This window comes from Aythya ferina, assembly GCF_964211825.1.
Source record: "Aythya ferina genome assembly, chromosome: 30".
In the NCBI taxonomy this organism is placed as follows: Eukaryota; Metazoa; Chordata; class Aves; order Anseriformes; family Anatidae; genus Aythya; species Aythya ferina.
Genome location: NC_140327.1, coordinates 1,902,599 through 1,921,342, shown reverse-complemented (window position 1 = coordinate 1,921,342; position 18,744 = coordinate 1,902,599). Strand labels below are relative to the sequence as shown.

Below are 18,744 nucleotides of genomic sequence, written 5' to 3'. Positions count from 1 at the left end.
GGGAACGGCCCACGGCGGAAAGATCTGGAGCATTCGTACGTGGCTCGTACGTGGTACAAACTGCTGGATTTTTATGTTGTTGTGCACAAACTCTGAGATTCACGCAGCCAGCTGGAAGGTATTCCCTGACTGAGCAAAAGCAAAAATAAATAAATAAATAAAAAAGCAAAAGCAATCACATTTTCTTTGTATGGGTGTACACAAATGTTGCGTAAGAGGGTGATGAAAGATATGAGCAGGGAAGGGTTAATTTGTGAATAACAGGGGAAATCCGGGGATTCTGCGAGTGAAAAGGTCCAGATTTTTTTTTTTGCCCTTTTTTTTTTTTTTTTCTCATTTATGAGTCCCCCCCACCAAGCTGAAGAGCCCAAAGGACTCCGAAAGAGCTGCGAAAGGGAGAAAAATAATAATAATAATAATTAGGAAAAAAAATAAAGAGGGAGATTAAGAAAAGGAGAGGGAGAAAATAGGCGAGAGAAAAAAAAATATATATACATATAAAAATAAAAGAAGGGCTCGTCCGGGATTTGAACCCGGGACCTCTCGCACCCAAAGCGAGAATCATACCCCTAGACCAACGAGCCGAGATATTTGGGATCCTCCCGGTGAGGCTTTTGGTGCTGTGCTCCTTCAGTGGGTCTGCCCTGGACCCTTTCCTCCTTCCCAGCGGGGATGAAAAGGGGATGGAGCAGGGGGCGCCCTCGGGGAGGAGGAAAAAAAAAAAGAAATATATAAAAAAAAAGCCAAGCGGAGAGGCCCCAGCGAGATTTGAACTCGCGACCCCTGGTTTACAAGACCAGTGCTCTAACCCCTGAGCTATGGAGCCAGCACTGGAAGCTTTTCCTCTACAGATGTCTGCAGACAGCATCCTGCAGTTTAGGGATTTTTCTGCTTTTTCTCCTCAAAATGCTTCCCTAAAACCTTCACCTCCGCTTCAAAACGCCTCTCACCACCGTCCTCTTCTGGTTAGAATTGACTCTAAACGTGAAGACAAATTGCAGCAGCAAGGAGAGCTGCACGCCCCCAAAAATCACCGCTGTGTTATGCACCCCAATAGAGTGGCACTCGCAGAATTAAATTAATTAATTAATTCATTAAGTGGATTTGGCTAAAATGCAGGCAATGAAAAAAACCTCCGCGTTGCTGCTGGAATAGCCCAGGTAGACATGCCCACCCCTCCCTCTCCTGCAAAAATTTTCTGGGTTTTTAACGTCATTTCTTTATTGCACTTTATTAGAGGGAATATGTAAACACCGGGTTTGCATTTCACAAAAAAAAGATGTGAAAAAGCCCTCTATATGTACGCCCACTATAGATATACATATATAAATATATATACACACACTGTTATTAAATTATTTCCCTAGACCCCATCCCAAATTCTGGACAGGGCAGCCCTTCAGCCCACGACTTTGATGTTCTCCAGACCCTTCGCAGTTGGGAATAATAAAGGGAAGCTGAGCTCGGGTAGCACCTTCACATTTTATTTGCAGCACGCAGCCCAGGAACAGCTTGGAAGCTTTCAAATCCATTTATGCAACGTTTTTGCTTCCCATGGGATTTTGCACATTTTGAGGGAAAAGCAGCACTTCTCATGTACAGATAGGACAAACACCAAGTTGCAATAAAACAAATCCCACGCCTCCTGCTACTACCTTTTTTATTCCAGGGATTGCTCTTTTGCTGTTATTTTTACAGCTTCTACAGCTGCATCGTTTCAGCAACGGACAAAGCTGAGAAAATCCAGGCATTTTGCTCACCTATTCAAGGCTTGGCCTTTATAAGAGCTGCTGCAGCTTTAACTAATGTGGATTTAAAGCCAAACTCGTTAAAAAAAAATAAATAATAAAAAAATAAAAGACCCTCAGGATAGGAAAAAAAGAAAAAAAAATCACCAGCCAAAAAAATGAGATGGTCACACCTTGGCTAGTCACCCTCATCTCTTTTTATGACTAATGGAAAGGCATCTTAAATTAACCGGCATTAATGAACCTCATTGGAAATGGATTGTGCTTCATCTCCAGTAGTTACTGGTCAAATTTCCATTACCTGGGGCAGAGCTGAGGGCTCAGCTGTGCACAGGGAAAGCTTCTAATGATGCATTGGGAAGATAATCCTGTACACCCGGGGGAAAAAAAAAATAAAAAAAAGGCACCAAAGCACCTCTCCACTGAGGAAATAACACAGAGATGTTTTCTTGTGGATTCACTCAGTTTCTGCTCTGTCTTGGCAAAGAGTGAGGATTTCCATGAAAAACAAAGTGAAGGTAAATGGGTGATTTTGCTGAGATGTAAACAGAGACTGAGGAAATAAAGGAGATCCAGCACCACATCGCTACGAGCAAAGTAACCTCACCACGTTATTTTGCAAATGGCATTTTCTGGCAGAGAGAGGAGCTCTGGAGCAGCCACACAGGAGCACCACAATTCAGAAATACAGGTCTTGCAGGTCAAACACACCTGAGCAATGTTAACATTTGTGTTTTTTCATAAGAAAAGCACTTTTTTTTTTTTTTTTTTTTTGGCCTTTTTTTTTCAGAATAGCAGCACTACCTGCCCAGAAGGGCTATGGACAGAGAAACAAAGCAGAGAGCACAAATACAAGACGATGGAAAGAACAACCCAAAGGCCATGGTATCTATCCAGGAGAGGTCAGATCTTGGTGGCCACATGCTTCAGATCACCCAGGACGGATGAGACCACCATTGGGACAGCACAAAACAGGCTTTGGAGTGCATTATACCAAATTTTAGAAGGAAAACCTAAAATAAGTAACATGCCATTTACTGTGGGGCCTTTCTTCCCAGCAAGAGGGAAAGAGGCAACCTCCCCAGCTGAGCTTTCTAGCTGATGTTACTTAATCAAAAAGAAAGCAGCTTTCCATTTTCTGGTTTTGGATGGAAGTCCAAAGTGTCCTGTCCACTCTCTTCACCTTTCCCACGGGACCCTTACCCACTGGACATTTCATTTTTGAGGAAACGATGCTTTCAAAGGGGAGTTCTGCTCCAAAACCTCCCCGCCCTCGTCTTGGGTGGGTCTTAATAATCCTTAGACCCACCCAAGAAAAGAAAAATGCCCATTTGTTATCAGACTTAGAACCCCAATCCAGCTACCAGTGGTTTCCTTCTTGCTGAGGGTTGCTTCAAGGATAGGTTTAAGACGGTGGCTGCAAACTTCTGGGGGCTGCTGATTATAATAGCTTTAGTTTTTAATATCTATTCTCTGTTTTAAGCTGATTTGAAGACCCCAAATAGTGAGGACCCAGGCTGCGTGGTTGTTTTGAGAGTCCCTTGAGCTCATCGCGGCCGACCAGGTCTTGACCATGGATAGAGGCCCCGAGCGAAGCCCACAAGATGCCTCAAGGGCACAGTTTGATGTACGTAACCGTGGAACAAACCGAAAAGAGGGGGAACACCTTCTCCTGGAAGGCGACGTTGAAGGTGAAGATGTGCTGCATGTTGTCGGCGTTGTAGAAGGACACTTCTTCCCCTTCGTAATCCAGGTACACCCTGACCTTGTTGAGTTTCTGGTTGAGGCACAGCGGCGTGCGTTGGGGCGAGGTGACCGCCCAGTAGCGGCCCCCATTTTGCTGCACCGCCCAGATCCCTTCTTCGGGGGAAAACTGCGTCAGCCCTTTCCTCCTGACGGACTCCCTGGCCACCCCGAAGGCCCAACCGTCCGAGGCCCCCACCTCCACCTCCCAGTAATGTCTTCCCGACTTGAAGCCCGTGCTGGCCAGGACCCGCGAGTTCGTGTCGAATCTCTTGGGGTTGTCGGGCAGCTCCTGCTTCCTACAGCCCATCCTCACGCTCTTGAGGTCTGCGGAGAGGATGAGGAGGTGGTTCGCCGATTCGGGGTCCAGGGTCAGGTCCTCTGTTGGTGACAGCAGTTACAGCGATAGTAACTCAGTGAGGATTTACGAAACAAAAAACGAAGGATTGAGGATGTGCTTATTGGTTGCTAACCCATGGTAAAACCACATGCAAATTATTAGTAATTATATACAGTAAAAATGGACCTTAGATCAAGCCTTTTTTTTTTTTTTTTTTTTTTTTTCAATAAAGATGTTGATATTTTTGCTTCTTCTTTTTGCTTCTGGCTCATCTAATGTACAACACACCAGATGGGTTGTGTGAACCCCCCATCTGATAAATTTTTGAGTATCTGTCCCCAAACTGCCCCACGATGACACATCCCCATAGAAAGCCGTGACCTAAGGGCACCTTTACACACCTCGTCACATCCAGGCAGCCCAAACAGAGCATGCATATAGATGAACTTTGATCCTAACGTCTTTTCCCCTTCCAAAATCAGGCTCAAAGGAAACAGTGAGCACTTTAGTGACCTCAAATTGTGGTTGTAGTCAGCAAAGTCGCCGTGTCTGAACAAGACCCTTTGTGGCTTTGGGGACCTCCAAGATGGGACATTAAGAGCAGAAACATGGTGGCTTTTGTGCCAGAGTTTCTTTAACTAAAGGCCTTTTTGTTCTATCAAGATCCATTAATTTGGGCTTGAAAATTTGATATGAAGTCCAAAAAGATCCATGGTGTGGTTGAAAGCTCTGTGGCATTTCATAGGGCTTGGAAAAGTGATAACACGGGAAGGTTTCATTTTTTCCTTCAAAGATCAAGCAGCAAATTCCTCCTCAAAAAAAAAAAAAAAAAAAAAAAAGGGAGATTGGCTTTAAAATAACAAGTCCTGTGTGCTGCACTATATCAGAACATGAGAGAGGTGCTTTCAATGTGTGTCCATTCGCAAAAGTTAGGGGGAAAGTGCAACTGCACCAGCCAAGTTCTACCTCTACACATGCACACACACCACCCCGGACATGCAGCGAGGGTTGTTCTGCCGTGTTGCTTTTAAGCAGTCATTGCCAACTTTTCTTCTTTTTTGCTTTGCCAGCCCCTCGGCATTTTTCAGGATGTGGTCGGGGAGGTTTGTGAGAAGAACCTGACCCCTCTCAGCTGGATTGTGCTTGGGGAGGATCCAACCCATGTCCTCTTTTGCCTTCCCCAAGGGGTTTGCAAGACTCGTGCTGAAAAACACCACCTTAAAAGCAAGAATAAGCCTTCTCTGCAACAAGAGGGCTTTGCTGGCAGAACTCGAGCTATGCGACCTTTGCGTTATGGCCAAGGGAGCTGGAGGACGGGGGCTGATTTTTAGGGTGTGCCCCACATCCACTGCAGTGCAAAGTCAGAGGGCTCAAGGCTGCAGAGCCCATAGCTGTGTTTTCCTGGTTTTTCTCAACCTCACCACCACCAGCAAAACAACAGATGCCCCCTGTAACATTCTGGGGGAAAAACAGCCAGGTTCATCATTTAAAGAGTCAATCTGGACCAACTCAGATGGTTTGAGTGGATGCAAATCCACGACTTCTCATGTGTACCTGCTCCTTTGCTCTCCCTGAGGAGCCAGTGAGCAATTTTCCCTCCTGACACCATCTGAAAGAGGCCATCTGCCCACAGCCATGATTCCAACAGCTTTCAGCAGGACTTCAAATCATCTGACTTTGCACTGGAGAAGATCGTGGAGCATCCACACCTTCTCCATCCCAAACTCCGGAGGAAATAAGAGCCCAACCACAGCTTGCTCTGAAACCTGGCCACAGCAAATATAGCAGAATTAAAGCAGGTTGTGGCTGGAAAGGGCGTGAATCTATTTTTGAGGGGTTCAAAATCTGTTCTGTCTGTTCCACACTGTAGTTTTGTTAAGTGTAAAGAGGTAGAAAGGACCTAGCTTAGCTGTCAGATCCCCGGCGTCAGCTAGAAAAATCGGCTTTTGACTCTTGAACTGAGCAGGCTGGATCTGAAAATCATTGAAAGAGAAGATATTAAAAAAAAAAAAAAAATGTAGAGTGCCTTTTTCTCTCTCTCTCTTTTTCTCTTTTTTTTTTTTTTTTTTTTTTTTTTTTTTTTTTTTTTTTTTTTTTTTTCCCACTCTCTCTTTGGCTTTGCAAAACCAGCTTTGCAAATTACAACCACAATTTCAAGTCTTTGCTCCAGGGTGCTATGCCTTAACCATGTGCCTTTTACCTTTTTCACCTCTTCCCAGTTCATCCCGCAGGTTTTCTGAAAAGAAGAGACAGGCAGTAAATGGCAAAATAGAGAGAGACAGGAAAAAAAATGTAAAATCTCCTTTATGGGGACATTTACACCCACATTATGTTCAGCTAGAAGCAAGGGCTGAGGATGGAGCATCCCAGCTCCAAGCCAGCTTGGGCAATGGGGAAAAGCAAGAGAAGAAATTCCTGCTAAATAGATTTAAATTTTGATCAAAAAAATGAGCACAATAACATCCTATTTTTAGTAAAGGCTTTTTAAATGTTTTATTATCTTTTATTATTATTTTTTATGTGCCCTGCGGTATTTTGCTCTCCTCATTGTACTATGACTTGTGAACTTCCAGCACAAGCCTTGCCTATTATTATTGCTCCCGGGCATAATTTGCGTTTATTTATTTATTTATATTTATTTATTTTTCTTTCAGACCTGCCCTTTCTGGCTCTCCAGCCCTTCGGTTTCCTTCCCAAACCTCTCAGCACCATCTCGTGGCTTTGCGGCACTGCTGCAAGGGGCTGGGTTTTAAACGCAGAGCCCGGCTATTGGAGCTGCAAAACGTGGGCTGTTTGCCCTAAAATGGTTGTGCTCAGGTTCATCTTTTTGTTCCTCTTTGAAATAAACCCTTTATCTTCTTCACTTGTGACCCTGGCGGCTCTTCTCTCCTTTCTCATCTCCAGAAGTCCCTTCCAACATAATTTATTCTCCTATTTTGGTACTGCTGGCCAGGCATGAGCTAAGGCGCCTCGAGACATCCGCAGCATCCCCAGCGCTCCTCAGCCCTTTCTCCTAAAGGCCAGGCCTATTTAAAACCCCTCCGGTTTCGTTTCCACGTACCTTTGAATTTCTTTACGACTTTCTCAAGGACGACGGTCTTGAGAGAGAAATTGCAGACGTGCATTTTCATATCCGTGCACACAGGTACAGGCTTGTGGCTCTTCACATCATCACTTCTGCAAAGAAAAAAGAGAAAGGCAGGAAATAAATTGTTGCTATTCCCCCTCTTTCTTTTTTTATTTGTAGCTGGCAACGTACTGTGCCCACCCCAAATCTTGTTAGCAAGGAGGAACTGCAGAAAATTTAGTGACAAGTCTGGAGAATGATTTCCACCACGGTTTAGTGTGGCTCTGGTGAATTTACCTCTTCCTCTCCCATCACACGTGCAGGTGAGTTCTGGCTCTCAGAAGGGGCAGATCCCAAATCTGAGTGATTTAGGTGAACCTTATGCAGGCTGAGGACATCAGGGTTCGCATATCACCCCGTTAAATCCCCTTGTCTGGTTGTAAAGGGGGTCAGTGCTACGTTACCCCCACCCAGCTGCTCCTACTACAGCTTTAAGGGCTTAAGTGGTGCCCAAAGCATTGCCCTGGGGTGAATTATGCATCAGAAATAAATCACCTCAAGGGTTCTGGTCTCATTTGACATTTGAAGAAGCTTTCTGCTAGGAGAAGAATTTGTGATGATGCTCTTTTCCAAAAAGCTGGACCCAGAGCTTGATCCAGGTCTACCCTGGTGCCTCTCTCTGGCATCTGGACTGCGAGCAGTGACCTTTAAACAGGGCTGGTGGGGAAAAAACATGAAAGAAAGGGAGAAGCAATGCTCCATACCTGCTTATGATGCTCATTACATCCTAGAAAGGAAAAAGAGAGATGGAGTGAAATACCTGTGCAACCCGTGCTATGTCCCATATGGCTCATTGCGAGCAATTCCCCTTCATCAACCCCATCCAGGACATCCCATCCCTTATGGCTGTAAGAAATCCACGTCCCAAATGTTTGTTTTCAGCTCCAGAAGACCACAGACCCACTAAATCCCACCCAAATGTCTGCTTCTGAGGGGAGCAAGCAGCCTTGCAAATGTACAATATCGTACGATATTGTACAATGTACAAGATTCCAGCTTTTTGGCTGTAGTTGTGATGTGGTTTTGGTTGGCAGGTTGCCTTTGGAGGTCTGCATTCATCCTGCACACCCATTTCTCCCTGATATCTGGAGATATCTGGTCTTCCACGATGTAGTCACCACCAAGAAGAGTTTAGGGAGCCTCCAAGGGTTGATTTGTGCCATCATGGGACAGATACTCCAGATTCACTCCACGGGGGTGAAATTATTCGCCCTCAAGAAGGGTTAATTATGGAGGCAAATTACAGGTTGAAATACCCTTACTACCTAGTTGCTGCACGGAGAAAATTCACAGGGATGAAAACCGTGCTCAGCCCTATTTATTTGCCCCTTCTGATCACTTTGAAATAATGTTGGAAATTGAAATAATATTTGAAATGATGTTTGAAATAGTATTTGTTTTGAAATAAAAAAGAGCATGAACTGTGGCAAGCACATCAGACCCAATCCTAAGGCAACAGAAAGCCATAACCGGGGAATGGGATGGCTGAGGATTTCCAATGTGACCTTTTAGGAAAAAAAAATTAAAAATCACCTATTGTTATAGGATCGTTTTCATGTGCATTGGTGGGGGCTGAGCAAAGGCCATGTGAAATTTCTCACCCATAGCCAAGTACTGGAGCCTTGCTCAAGCTCTGCAAATATTTACAGTGCTCTCAATGCTGCCTGGGAGGGAGTTTAACCCCGTGTGCTTGGAGGGGAATTTAATGCCACTGGGGGAATTTCACCCCAGAATATTTGGGAGTCAGATGTCCCACTCTGACAAAGGCTGTTTAATACAGAAAAACACATTTAAGCAACCACATGACATGCATCTGACTTTAAATAGGGGAGAAAAGGGGGCAATTGATTTGGTTGAAAGCGCAGAGCTAGAAAAGCTGGTTTTGACTAAAAAAGAAAAAAAAAATGCACAGAAAGTATCATCTTAGCAACAAGATCTGTGTGTGCACCATATACCTGCTCTAATCAAAATCATGAGCAATTAAAAGCACGTCCATTAACCTTTTGCTATTTGGTGAGGAACAGGGCTGCCTGGTTTTGGGGTGGGCAGTTTGGGTTGGATTTTCCAACCCCACATCATTGGGAAAGGAAAATTTAGGTAACACAGAGGGCTGGGGTGTGTTTTTTTGCAATGCATCCAATGCCTGGACTCCATCTGCTCTTTTCCTCACGCCTTCCAGGTTTGTAAGAGCTCATTTTGACTAGAAAACCCCTCTCTGTTTTCAGGTCCCAGCCAACCTTTTGCAGCCAGGGTTCCGCTGTGATAATTGGTGAGGATTTGCATCCTGCTGGGCTCCACGTGCTACCCCACAGACTCCATCCTGAGCCCTCGCCAGCTCTGTAAAGCTGGAGGAATGGACATCTGCGACTTGGCAAGCCACAAAACCTTGTGCCTTGAAAACCCATCAAAGCCTGGATTTGCAAAAGGTGTAAGGATCCAGGCAGTACCACTGCAGTGGCTCATCACTCAAGGTGCAATTCAGGTGTGACATGGCTCAAAACTGGAATTTATGGGTGATAGAAAGGTCCAGACATATTCGCAGCAGGAAGATTTATCCAAGAATATTAAAAAGGAAAAGCACACTTCTTTTTTGAGATGTTCCTCAGCCCAAAATAGTTGATTTGTTGTTTTAACAGAGCCTGGGGCACTCAGACAATGCCATGCACTATCTGCTCATTAAAGGAGGATTCATAAAATCACCCTTAAAAAGGATAATTATCCTTAAACCACCTCTATAGTATCCAGAATCACATTAAAATAAAGGGCATAGAAGTGTCAAGACTCAAACTTGAATCCTCATTTCATTGCAAATACCTCACCTTGAGGAACTCGAGCATGGGCTGTTGGATTTTCTCCTCCAGCTCCGTGATGAGCTTGTTGAGGAGCGTGATCTCCTTGGAGAGGTCGGAGATGTTCTCGTTCTGCCTCTTGGCGATGCTCTTCTCCATCTTCTCCAGCTGCCCCAGGAGGATGTGTTCCTGGTCGTGCAGGAACTGCCGTAGCCCCTCGAACTCCACCAGCAGCTTCTGCCGCTCATTCTCTATGGTTTTCTAGGAGTGAAAAGCACCAAAAAAAAATAAAATAAAAGGTGGCTTGGTTTTTCTCATGTGACATTGCATTGCTGAGTGATGGAGGCTTGAAGGCAACAGCGTTCAGCTTCTGCAAGACCTCGGTTGCATCTCTTCATCTCCCTACTCCCTATGAAATGATTTTTGTTCAGCACTGAGTTAAAAAAACCAAACACCTGGGGCAGGTTTCTGACCTCCATGGAAGATCTCAGGTGGTTTTTCCCTTCTGCACTGAACAATTGGGCTTTCCTTTTCTCTCCTGGGGTAGTAGAGAGCCAAGCAACACTCTCCAAGTGTTGATGGTGGCCAAGAGGTTTCCCCAGTCCCTGTCATCAGCTGCTGCTCCCACAGCCCAAACTAGGAGAAGGGGTTGTGTAGGAAAACCTGATCACATTGGGATTTTTCCCCCTCTGAGGGCATCTACGCTGTCAGATAACCCCCAGTCCCTGTCTCACCATCATCTCCTGCTTGGGAGCTCTGCCGTAATCCCAGGTTCTGCTTGGATCGTCATCACAAGCAGACCAAATCCCCTCTGAAACAAAACCCAGGGGCAAATGGGAAGGATTTACCCCAAGGAATGCAGCTCTGGAAGCACAGACAGGCCTGTACATGATGGGGGTGTTCAACATACTCCCCTCCAAGCATCCCAACCACCCTGGAGCATTGCACTGCACGCACCAAAAGCTCCTGGGTTTTCTTATCATCGTTCACTTTAAATTCCAGCAGCTCTTGCCTCTCCTTTTTCAGGAAATCCAAGCGGCCCTGGATTTTCTCCTAGGAAACAAAGCAAGAAGGTATTACCATTTTGTTGCTTTTCCTTATTACTGCTATATATATATATTTTTTGCTATCTCATCCTGCCTGCACACAACTTGTTCTTCCAGCCATACAAATGCAAGCAGGATTGCAAGAAAAAAAAAAAAAAAAGAAAAGAAAAGAAAAAAAAAAAAACTTTAAATGGGGGAATTTGCTAGCTCAGCTCTGCCCACGTGCAGCCGGGCACCCATGTTTGCAACCTTCAGTGGCAGCCCCAAGCTTGTGTGCTTGCAGCAAGCACAAAAAAACCTCCGAGGGGAGACAGAGGATGGGAAGGGAGGGTACGTGGGCTGCTGTCATGCCACGTGCACACCTAGGCAAGCTTTGCTCCTGACATGAACTCAACCTTGCCTTCAGGCAACGTCTTTGGCTACTCGCCCGCACCCAAAATAGACGTGGGTGTTTGCTCTGCCAACAAGGTGGGTGCCCGCGGGGGCTGTTGGCAGCGTGGCTCGAGCCTGGAGCTTTCACAAGAGTTGTTTTTCCACCCCTCTGCCCTCTCCCTTCTGCAGAGCAGTAATACACGAGAGGTTTGGGTGTATATAGAAAAAAGGGAGATTTTTCCAAGTTCTTGGAATTTTTGGGGAAAAAGCAGCACCCGGCTCCTCGCAGGGTTCAACATTTCCCAGCACCGGGCTTGGGGGAGATCCCATCCAGGTGGCATCTCAGGGACTCGAGTGAGGGCAAACAACAAAAAGGAAGGTGAAAAAGACCACACGGACACCAAAAGGGTGGACGGACAGACAGCCGAGACAACTACCTTGTACTCCTCGGACGCCTCGTCGACGGGCACCACGGCGTGAGGCCGGTGCTCCCGGGACCGGTCGCACACCACGCAGATGGTCCTGCGGTCGTCCTTGCAGTAGAGCTTCAGGGCTTCCCTGTGTTTCGCGCACAGCCCGTCCTCCTCGGCCCCCTTGGCCCCACGGAGGGCGAACTGGCTGATGATCTCGGCCATGTTCGCCAGCTGCCGGTTGGGCCTGAAGCTCTTCTGCTGGAAAACCTCCCGGCACTGCGGGCAGGGGAAGTCCATCTCCAAGTCCTTCCAGCTCTTGATGATGCACGCCCGGCAGAAGTTGTGCCCGCACTCGATGGACACGGGGTCTTTGAAGAACTCCAGGCAGACGGAGCAAGTGGCTTCGTCCTGGAGATTGCCGGGCAGGAACATCGCCGCCATGGCCTCTCTCCTGCGGGCAAAGACTGATTTCAGCGGGGTTGGACACGGAGCATGAATGCTTGGCACCCGGCCCCGAGTGGGCGTTTCTTTTCCAGGAACGAGCCCGCTGCCCGAGGTCACTTCTGCAGTGTCCGGTTTCTTTAAACCGGTAACGAAGACCTCAGTTTTAGGGCACGACATCGAGGTAGGAAAAAGCGCAGCAAGAAGACAGCCCCGCTCTCTGCTCCTCCAAAAAACATTTGCATCTGAGCTCCCTACGTGTGTTTTTGTTGTTTCGTTTCCCCTCCAGGAAAAGGGAAACTGTTCAGGACACAGATGCCGACGTCAGATCTTGTTGCCTTTTGGCCGAGCTGGTGCAAAAGGCAAGATCTGAGTCCCGAGGTGGGTGTTTAGCAGCTGCTCTAGGCCCCGATCCAGGTAACCATCTGAGCTCTTGTTAGAGCCCCGTCTCACCCTCTAGTGCTTCAGATGACTTGGTTGAGCTCCAGGGCTCAACAGGGGCCATAAAAAGCAACAGGAGAAAGGGAATACATTCAGATGCATGGTCTGTATCAAAATCTGGCAATAAGTTTCCTAAATCCATAAAGATTAAGCTCTGGATGGAGGGTCCTGCATCTCAAAAACACTTTTTTTTTGCCTTCGGGTAATCCCATGTGCAACTTTCAAAGCCTTACATTAATGGGGAATGATTATATAGGGCCTTTCCTGGATGGGTTTGCAGGCTGGGATTTGTCCATATTACGGCTGTCTCCACACAAGCAGCTCACCAAAGCTCTTGTTAGGGAGAAGGGAGGTAAAAGGTTAACAAAATCTTGTTATTTGGGTTCACATTAACAAAAACACAGAGAAGTAGGCACTTCTGGGGGGTGATTCATCTTTTCCTAATGAGGACACGAAAACAGGTCAAGTGATCCCATCCATACAAGCCAGCTGAGCTGACATCTCCAAGCTGAGATTCTTCCCTTGGAGATATGCGGAGCCAGGGGGAAACAAACCCCAAACCCAGGCACTGCATTAGCAAAATAAATCTTGCCCTGATGCCAGAGGTCTGGGAAAGGGTTTCTGATTTATAGCAGGGATGGAATCGATCCTGATGTCTTTACAGTTGGGAAAAACCTCAGATAAGAGACATCCAGCCTCCATTTGAACTTTTTTTTTTTTGCTATGTTAAAGCTTTTATAGAAAATGCATTTCCCAGCATCAGGTGACATCTGCAAAGCAGGAGCTGAATTTTGCATTTATTCCATCCCAGACTTGCTCGTTTGGAACTAGAAATGAACTTTTCCAGGTTGGTTTAAACTTTGTGCTGGGCTTTCTTGGAGTTTTGGTAAAGAATCCCGCTTCTTCTTGGAAAATAAAATCTACATACCCATGCTTGTTATGACCCATGTTAGTTTGTGATCAGAAATAACACACAACAAATGACTCAGGAGAATGGCAGAATACATATATATTTATATGTATATATTCACACACAAGCTTGTATATATATATGGGTGCATATATATATATGTACACACATATGCATCCCTAGAGATGCAATATGTACCAAATTATGTACACAATTCCCTAAGGGAAAGGGATTTCCACCTACGTAAGTGTTTTTTTTTTTAATTCTCACATACATCGATTTTTATTCATACCCACATCATTCCCTATGGGCTGGAAATTACTTTCTCTTCCAGCTAGCATTTATGCTGATCTATAAACAAACATAAAGCTGTATTGATTTTTTTTTTTTCCTGTGCCACATATATATTTTTCATCATAAAGTTATGGAAAGGAAGAGGTGGCGGCCCATGAGCTGCTGAGCAATCCACACTCTGGAGCTGCAAAAGGAGGAGAGGAAGAGAAAAGAGGAAGAGAAGGAAAAAGAAAAGGAAAAATAGTGAGACACCTTGATGGAAGAAAAAAAGGGCAGCCTGTTGGGAACAGGAAAAGCAGACAGACAAACATCCCACTGCCCTCCCTGTGCCCAAATCCCATCTGAGCCCCCACGTACCTCGTAGCAGAGGTGTAGGAAAGGGGCATCCTCCCAAATCTCCCAGTCTTTTGCATCGGGTCCAAGGGGTCCCAGCACCCAGGGGCACAGCGGGAGGCAGCGTGGGACCACTGCTGGCCACTGCGATGGAGGAAACCAGCCCAAGCCCTGGATGCCACGGAGATTTCAACGCCTCTCAGCTCCAGCCCCTTCCCAGCCCTTGGTTGCCCCGTTTGTCCCCTGTCATCCCCCGTCTCACTTACCATTCCTTCCCCTCCCCCATTTGCAGCTATCCTGGGCACCCACCGCTCTTCTTCCCTCCTCCTCCTCCTCCTCCCCAGCTCTGCTCTCCCCCTCCGTGCCAAAGCGTTTTTCCCTGCCCAGAGCCAGGATCACGTTTCCAGCACCTCCCTCCACCTGTCTCCAAACCCAAACCCTCTCCAGAGGGGCTCTGCACCCTACTTAACCCTCTCTGATGCCCAGAGAAGCAAGGAGTCAGGAAAGAGCGAGATTTTTCATATCTTCCTTTCATTTAATAATTCAGCTCATATTTGGGGCAGCACCCTGTAAAAAGGGGCAGAAACATCTCCAGCAGGACACCTCTACCCTCCGTGGGTGGATTGCTTAGGATAAAGAGAGATTTGGGCATCCCAAATAGCAGGGATCAAGCAAGGGAAGGAAAATTCAACCATGATATGTTTTCTTGAAAATTCTTTTTTTGGTACCAAATTGAGCATCCTGAAGTTTCATCCTATGTTAGGTGGGTCCAAGAACATTGAAGCTCTCATGCCCATGCTTGCAGGTAGGACACGTGTGAGCAATCACTGCTGTGCACTGAAGTTGCCCTTTCTCACCCCAAAACTGGAGCCAGCCAGCAACAAGGCTGGAAGGACAGAGACTTGCTCTCGGTCCCAAGGCTGGAAGGGGTTTCCTCCAAACTTCTCATTCCAGAAATAGATTGGAAGCTGAAACTGGCTCCAGAAGCAGGACACCTGTATCCACGCAAGGAAAAAGACCCTACAACACCAAGCCATGCCAAAATCTCTGCAGCCAGCTACAAAAAAACTCCTCAGGGGGATAATAATCGAAAGGAGCATCCTTTCCCTCTACCACCCAGTGCAGTGGCCACGATTTTATCCCCATTTATTTTTTAATGATCTATTACTTAGCTAAATGACTACTCACAACATTGAGATTCCCAGTTACCAATGCATCAGGAGAAAAACAAACAAACAAACAAACAAAAACAAACAAACAAAAAAAAAACTTTGCCCTTTTACCTGTCCCTTGTGCTGCAAAAAGAGAGAAAAAGTCCCAAATACTTATTTTTCTAGGGCAGTGATAACAGCTGGATCTCCACTGTTACACGAACCCCACACTATAATTATGTTTTCCCCTCCCACCACAAAATTTTTGCCCTCAGAGGTGGGGATAAGGCTAAAAAAAGAAAGCCATTTATTTTAATACTGCCCATCATGCATTATCCTCTCCTCTTCAGGGCCTTTGGCTGTGCTCAGGGACTGCAAGGGTCCAGAAGAGCTCCAGCCACCCCTTTAGATTTCATCTGAAGTCAACAGCAGGATTTTGGTGCCTCCTGAGGTCCTTTTACCTGTCTATATTCGGTGGATGACTAAACCTCTCTTGACAAATGAAAGAATTTGGGGTGAAATAAATACCTGTGTCTATCAGGTGTACGTGTCCTCTATTCCCTCTCGGCATCCAGCAGCTCCCTGATGCTCTCGTTGGTGCTAGATAAAGCTTCAAAAGGAAATTCCCAGCTAGGAGAAATGGGATGCAAGCAGGGGAAAGCACCTTGGCCTGCCCTTGGGGTTATAGTGCCAGGATTATGTTCGGGACCACCAGGAATGCTGAGGCCGAAGGGCTGTTAATAGGAGCGTCTGGAGAAGGAAAACATGCACACGAGCCAAATTCGGCTGCCAATTATAGGCCCGCAGGTTTATTGCTAGAGCTGAAACAGAATCAGGCCAGACACGCCGGGAAGCCCTGCGGGCAGACAGACCGCGTCCAACCGTCCCGATTTAGGGCGATGTTTGCTCAGGATGAAATTGAGGACTTGGAGCATCGAAAAGGCTGGTAGGCCTCATCCTGAGCCTGCTGGGGGTTAGTCTGTGGGGTCCTCATCCCACTCCTCGTTGCAGAGGTCGGTCTCGCAGCAGGAGTAGTGGGATGTCAGGCGGGATTCGGCATCGGCCGCGCGCTCCCGGCCGCAGTTCATCGCGGAGGTGCAGCCTTGCTGGTAATAGAGGGTCACCTTCCCTGCAGAGAGGGGCTGGGGTTAGAAACCAGCATTAAACAAACATAAGACAACCTCCACTAAGATATTTGACCCTTTGCTTTCGCCCTTTCCCACATCTGCCTCTGTATTACATCCTCCTTCGTTCTCCAAATCATACAGATACACAAGGAGGACCCCCCTCTGAGGCAAAAATTTGCAATTTTGACCCTCCCCACCTACCTAGGGAGGTTTTAATGATGGCACACTTCTCTCTCCGCTCGCAGGTGGTTTCGTTCGCCCCACGGAAGCATCCGAGTAAGGGGAGCTTGTACTTGCAGACTTTGCACTGAAGAGCCTCGACTGTGGTAGACGGAGAAGACAAGGAGCAATGAACCAATTCTGTAGGACCACGAAGAGCTTTGCTCCAAGTGGCCCTAGGACAAGATAGGGGTGACCCCAGAGATGGTTTAGAGCCCCCCAGGGAAGGGTCCAAGCATCGCTTTTGCTTCCAGACCCACTAAGGAGAGTGCTCGTGTAGGAGAGGCAGATGGTGCCTATGGGCACTCAACCCAATTTAGACTTTTCCAGCCAGATGTGAACAAATCAAAGCACAGACCCATGGAGAATGAATTTGGACATGGGTTATTGGTTGGATTCATCTGGCTGAAAGAGGATAATATAAAATAAAACCATCCCAAGAGCTCTCCAGGGCAAAGCAGGTGCAGATCTCGCCCAGGATCCAGCTACCTACAGCTGAAGATCCTGGCCCAGAGGAGATCTCTTTTCAATAACTGGGAAGGGAGTGGAAAGAAAACCATTTTTATAGTGGGATGATTCAAGAGAGATCATAGATTCAGACCTGAGGACATCCAATGCATGAGGAAAAAATCATTACAGGCACCCAGAGCTCATCAAGATGCCTCCAACCATCACCAGATCTTCTCCTGCCCCAATTAAATCCCATTTCACTGCAGCTCTCCACTTACCCACTCCGATGCACAGGACAAGGGTCAGCCCCACGAAAAGCACCTTCATGATCATGGGTGATCAGCCCTTTAGCAAGGGCAAAAGAGATCAAAAAACAAGGTACAGGTGTTTGTGGTGTCCCTTCTGGGGCAAAAAGTAGAGAAATTTGAAGTACATTATTAAAAAATCTCCCAACACCTAAAAATCCTGAAATACAGGCAATTCCACCTTTCTGCTCCATTACTTTAATAGCCTTGTTTTCAAGGCAGCATCAGACAAATCTTTAATAAATTTCTAATGCATTTTCTGTTCTAAACACCTTTTTTTAGCCTTTCCAAAACATATTTGCAATAAAATTGCTGTGCCGGGAAGAAAACTTTCAGAAAAACTTGTTTTCTGTGCTAAACAGGAAAATATCACTGCAGGGATCAGGTAACACACTTCCAGTCCTGAAAATCTAAAATATACATAGATATATATATATAATAATAAATATAAATATGCATAAGATATAAAATATATAATTTTAATATATTAAGAATATAAAATATAAATCTATATATAAATAAAAATGCAATGAATTTTGCTGGAGGACTTTATTTGGAGAGAAAAATTACTGCACAGGACAACTTTTCTGCATCAGATTCCCCAGCTGTCCCCTAATTCATTTTGCACCTGGTTAATATCTAATTCCCTCCCACACACACCTCCAATTTGTTCACTGCCTTTCCCACCTTGAACTATTTGCACCTGTTGAGAAATAAATCCCTTGCTTATTCTTGAATCTGGGGAAAAAAAAAAAATCTGTCTGGCAAAATAAAATTGGTTTTACAAGCAAAAAAAAATGCATTTTTATTTCTTAAGATAATTCCATCTCTTGCTTAGAGATAGCAATGGTGGTTTTCCATACTACAGAAAAAGAAATTTGGATAAATGTAAAGTAAAACTCAGAATGCAGGCGCCCAACGTGGGGCTCGAACCCACGACCCTGAGATTAAGAGTCTCATGCTCTACCGACTGAGCTAGCTGGGCTTAATTAAATGGCCATTTCTGCTCTTTTTCTCACTCAAAAAAGTAAATTTGGTGCTGACAATAAAGAAAAATAATAAAAAAAGAGAAAACTTGTGAGTTTTAAAATGGGAATATTAAGCAGAAGCTCTTCCTCAAGGTATTTAGAGGGTGCATCAGGATGACACAAAGAGCAGCAGGATGAAGATGCGTTGTAGCAAAAACCCCCAAAATAAAACCCCAAAAGAAGGGCCCTTACCAGGGTTGTTCTCCGAGGTCCGAGCATCCCGTCTTTACGTCCCCACTGCCTTTATATGATGTTTCCCCTTGCTTGGGCTGAGCCAGGACCTGAACGACCTCGGAGCCAGTGGGGGATATTGTTTGGTGGGAACAATACTCTGTTCACACCTGGGCAAACAGCTCGTGGAGCTCGGGTCGTCCTTCCAGGACACGTAGATATTTGTTCCCTGGGTGAGTCCCTGCAGGCTTTCAGACCCTTTAATCTCCCTCTGTGCAGAGAAACCCCCCCAGCTC

General features: G+C 46.0%; 2 protein-coding genes and 2 long non-coding RNA genes across 10 annotated transcripts; 2 read left to right on the top strand and 2 right to left on the bottom strand.

Annotated features, from left to right (window-relative positions):
• The first annotated feature begins 1,224 nt into the window (after positions 1 to 1,224).
• LOC311425384 lies at positions 1,225 to 3,370 on the top strand. The gene is made up of 2 exons (XR_014686302.1): positions 1,225 to 2,439; positions 2,539 to 3,370. It is a non-coding gene; the product is annotated as an uncharacterized lncRNA (long non-coding RNA).
• Positions 2,607 to 12,262, bottom strand: LOC311425312 (E3 ubiquitin-protein ligase TRIM7-like). 2 transcript variants are annotated; one of them, XM_084501092.1, is made up of 7 exons: positions 11,603 to 12,262; positions 10,705 to 10,800; positions 9,778 to 10,008; positions 7,663 to 7,685; positions 6,893 to 7,008; positions 6,032 to 6,067; positions 2,607 to 3,872 (listed from the first exon to the last, which is right to left on the bottom strand). In XM_084501092.1, exons 1-7 carry the CDS (start codon positions 12,197 to 12,199, stop codon positions 3,358 to 3,360), a joined length of 1,614 nt encoding a protein of 537 aa, XP_084357218.1. In that variant the 5' UTR covers positions 12,200 to 12,262; the 3' UTR covers positions 2,607 to 3,357. The 2 variants fall into 2 exon arrangements, with proteins under 2 accessions (XP_084357218.1, XP_084357219.1); XM_084501093.1 differs by lacking the exon at positions 7,663 to 7,685 and having other exon boundaries at positions 9,773 to 10,008.
• Positions 3,369 to 6,694, top strand: LOC311425395. Its single transcript, XR_014686314.1, has 2 exons — positions 3,369 to 3,501; positions 6,486 to 6,694. It is a non-coding gene; the product is annotated as an uncharacterized lncRNA (long non-coding RNA).
• Positions 12,263 to 15,929: 3,667 nt separating the features above from the next.
• LOC311425378 (uncharacterized protein) lies at positions 15,930 to 17,928 on the bottom strand. Of its 6 annotated transcripts, XM_084501257.1 has the most exons (5): positions 17,820 to 17,850; positions 17,522 to 17,659; positions 17,223 to 17,346; positions 16,477 to 16,596; positions 15,930 to 16,277 (listed from the first exon to the last, which is right to left on the bottom strand). In XM_084501257.1, exons 3-5 carry the CDS (start codon positions 17,275 to 17,277, stop codon positions 16,123 to 16,125), a joined length of 330 nt encoding a protein of 109 aa, XP_084357383.1. In that variant the 5' UTR covers positions 17,278 to 17,346; positions 17,522 to 17,659; positions 17,820 to 17,850; the 3' UTR covers positions 15,930 to 16,122. The 6 variants fall into 6 exon arrangements, with proteins under 6 accessions (XP_084357383.1, XP_084357387.1, XP_084357385.1 ...); XM_084501261.1 differs by lacking the exons at positions 17,522 to 17,659; positions 17,820 to 17,850 and adding an exon at positions 17,910 to 17,928; XM_084501259.1 differs by lacking the exon at positions 17,522 to 17,659.
• Between the last annotated feature and the right edge of the window lie 816 nt (positions 17,929 to 18,744).

Excerpts from the sequence above, each read along its gene's own strand:
- LOC311425378 (XM_084501261.1), bottom strand. The coding sequence starts at position 17,277 with ATGATCATGAAGGTGCTTTTCGTGGGGCTGACCCTTGTCCTGTGCATC. Across the intron at positions 16,597-17,222 it reads TGTCCTGTGCATCGGAGTGG|TCGAGGCTCTTCAGTGCAAA; the intron begins GTAAGTGGAGAG and ends CGTCTACCACAG. Across the intron at positions 16,278-16,476 it reads CATCATTAAAACCTCCCTAG|GGAAGGTGACCCTCTATTAC; the intron begins GTAGGTGGGGAG and ends CCCTCTCTGCAG.
- LOC311425312 (XM_084501092.1), bottom strand. The coding sequence starts at position 12,199 with ATGTCGTGCCCTAAAACTGAGGTCTTCGTTACCGGTTTAAAGAAACCG. Across the intron at positions 10,801-11,602 it reads AGGCGTCCGAGGAGTACAAG|GAGAAAATCCAGGGCCGCTT; the intron begins GTAGTTGTCTCG and ends TTTGTTTCCTAG. Across the intron at positions 10,009-10,704 it reads AGAAAACCCAGGAGCTTTTG|AAAACCATAGAGAATGAGCG; the intron begins GTGCGTGCAGTG and ends TTTCACTCCTAG.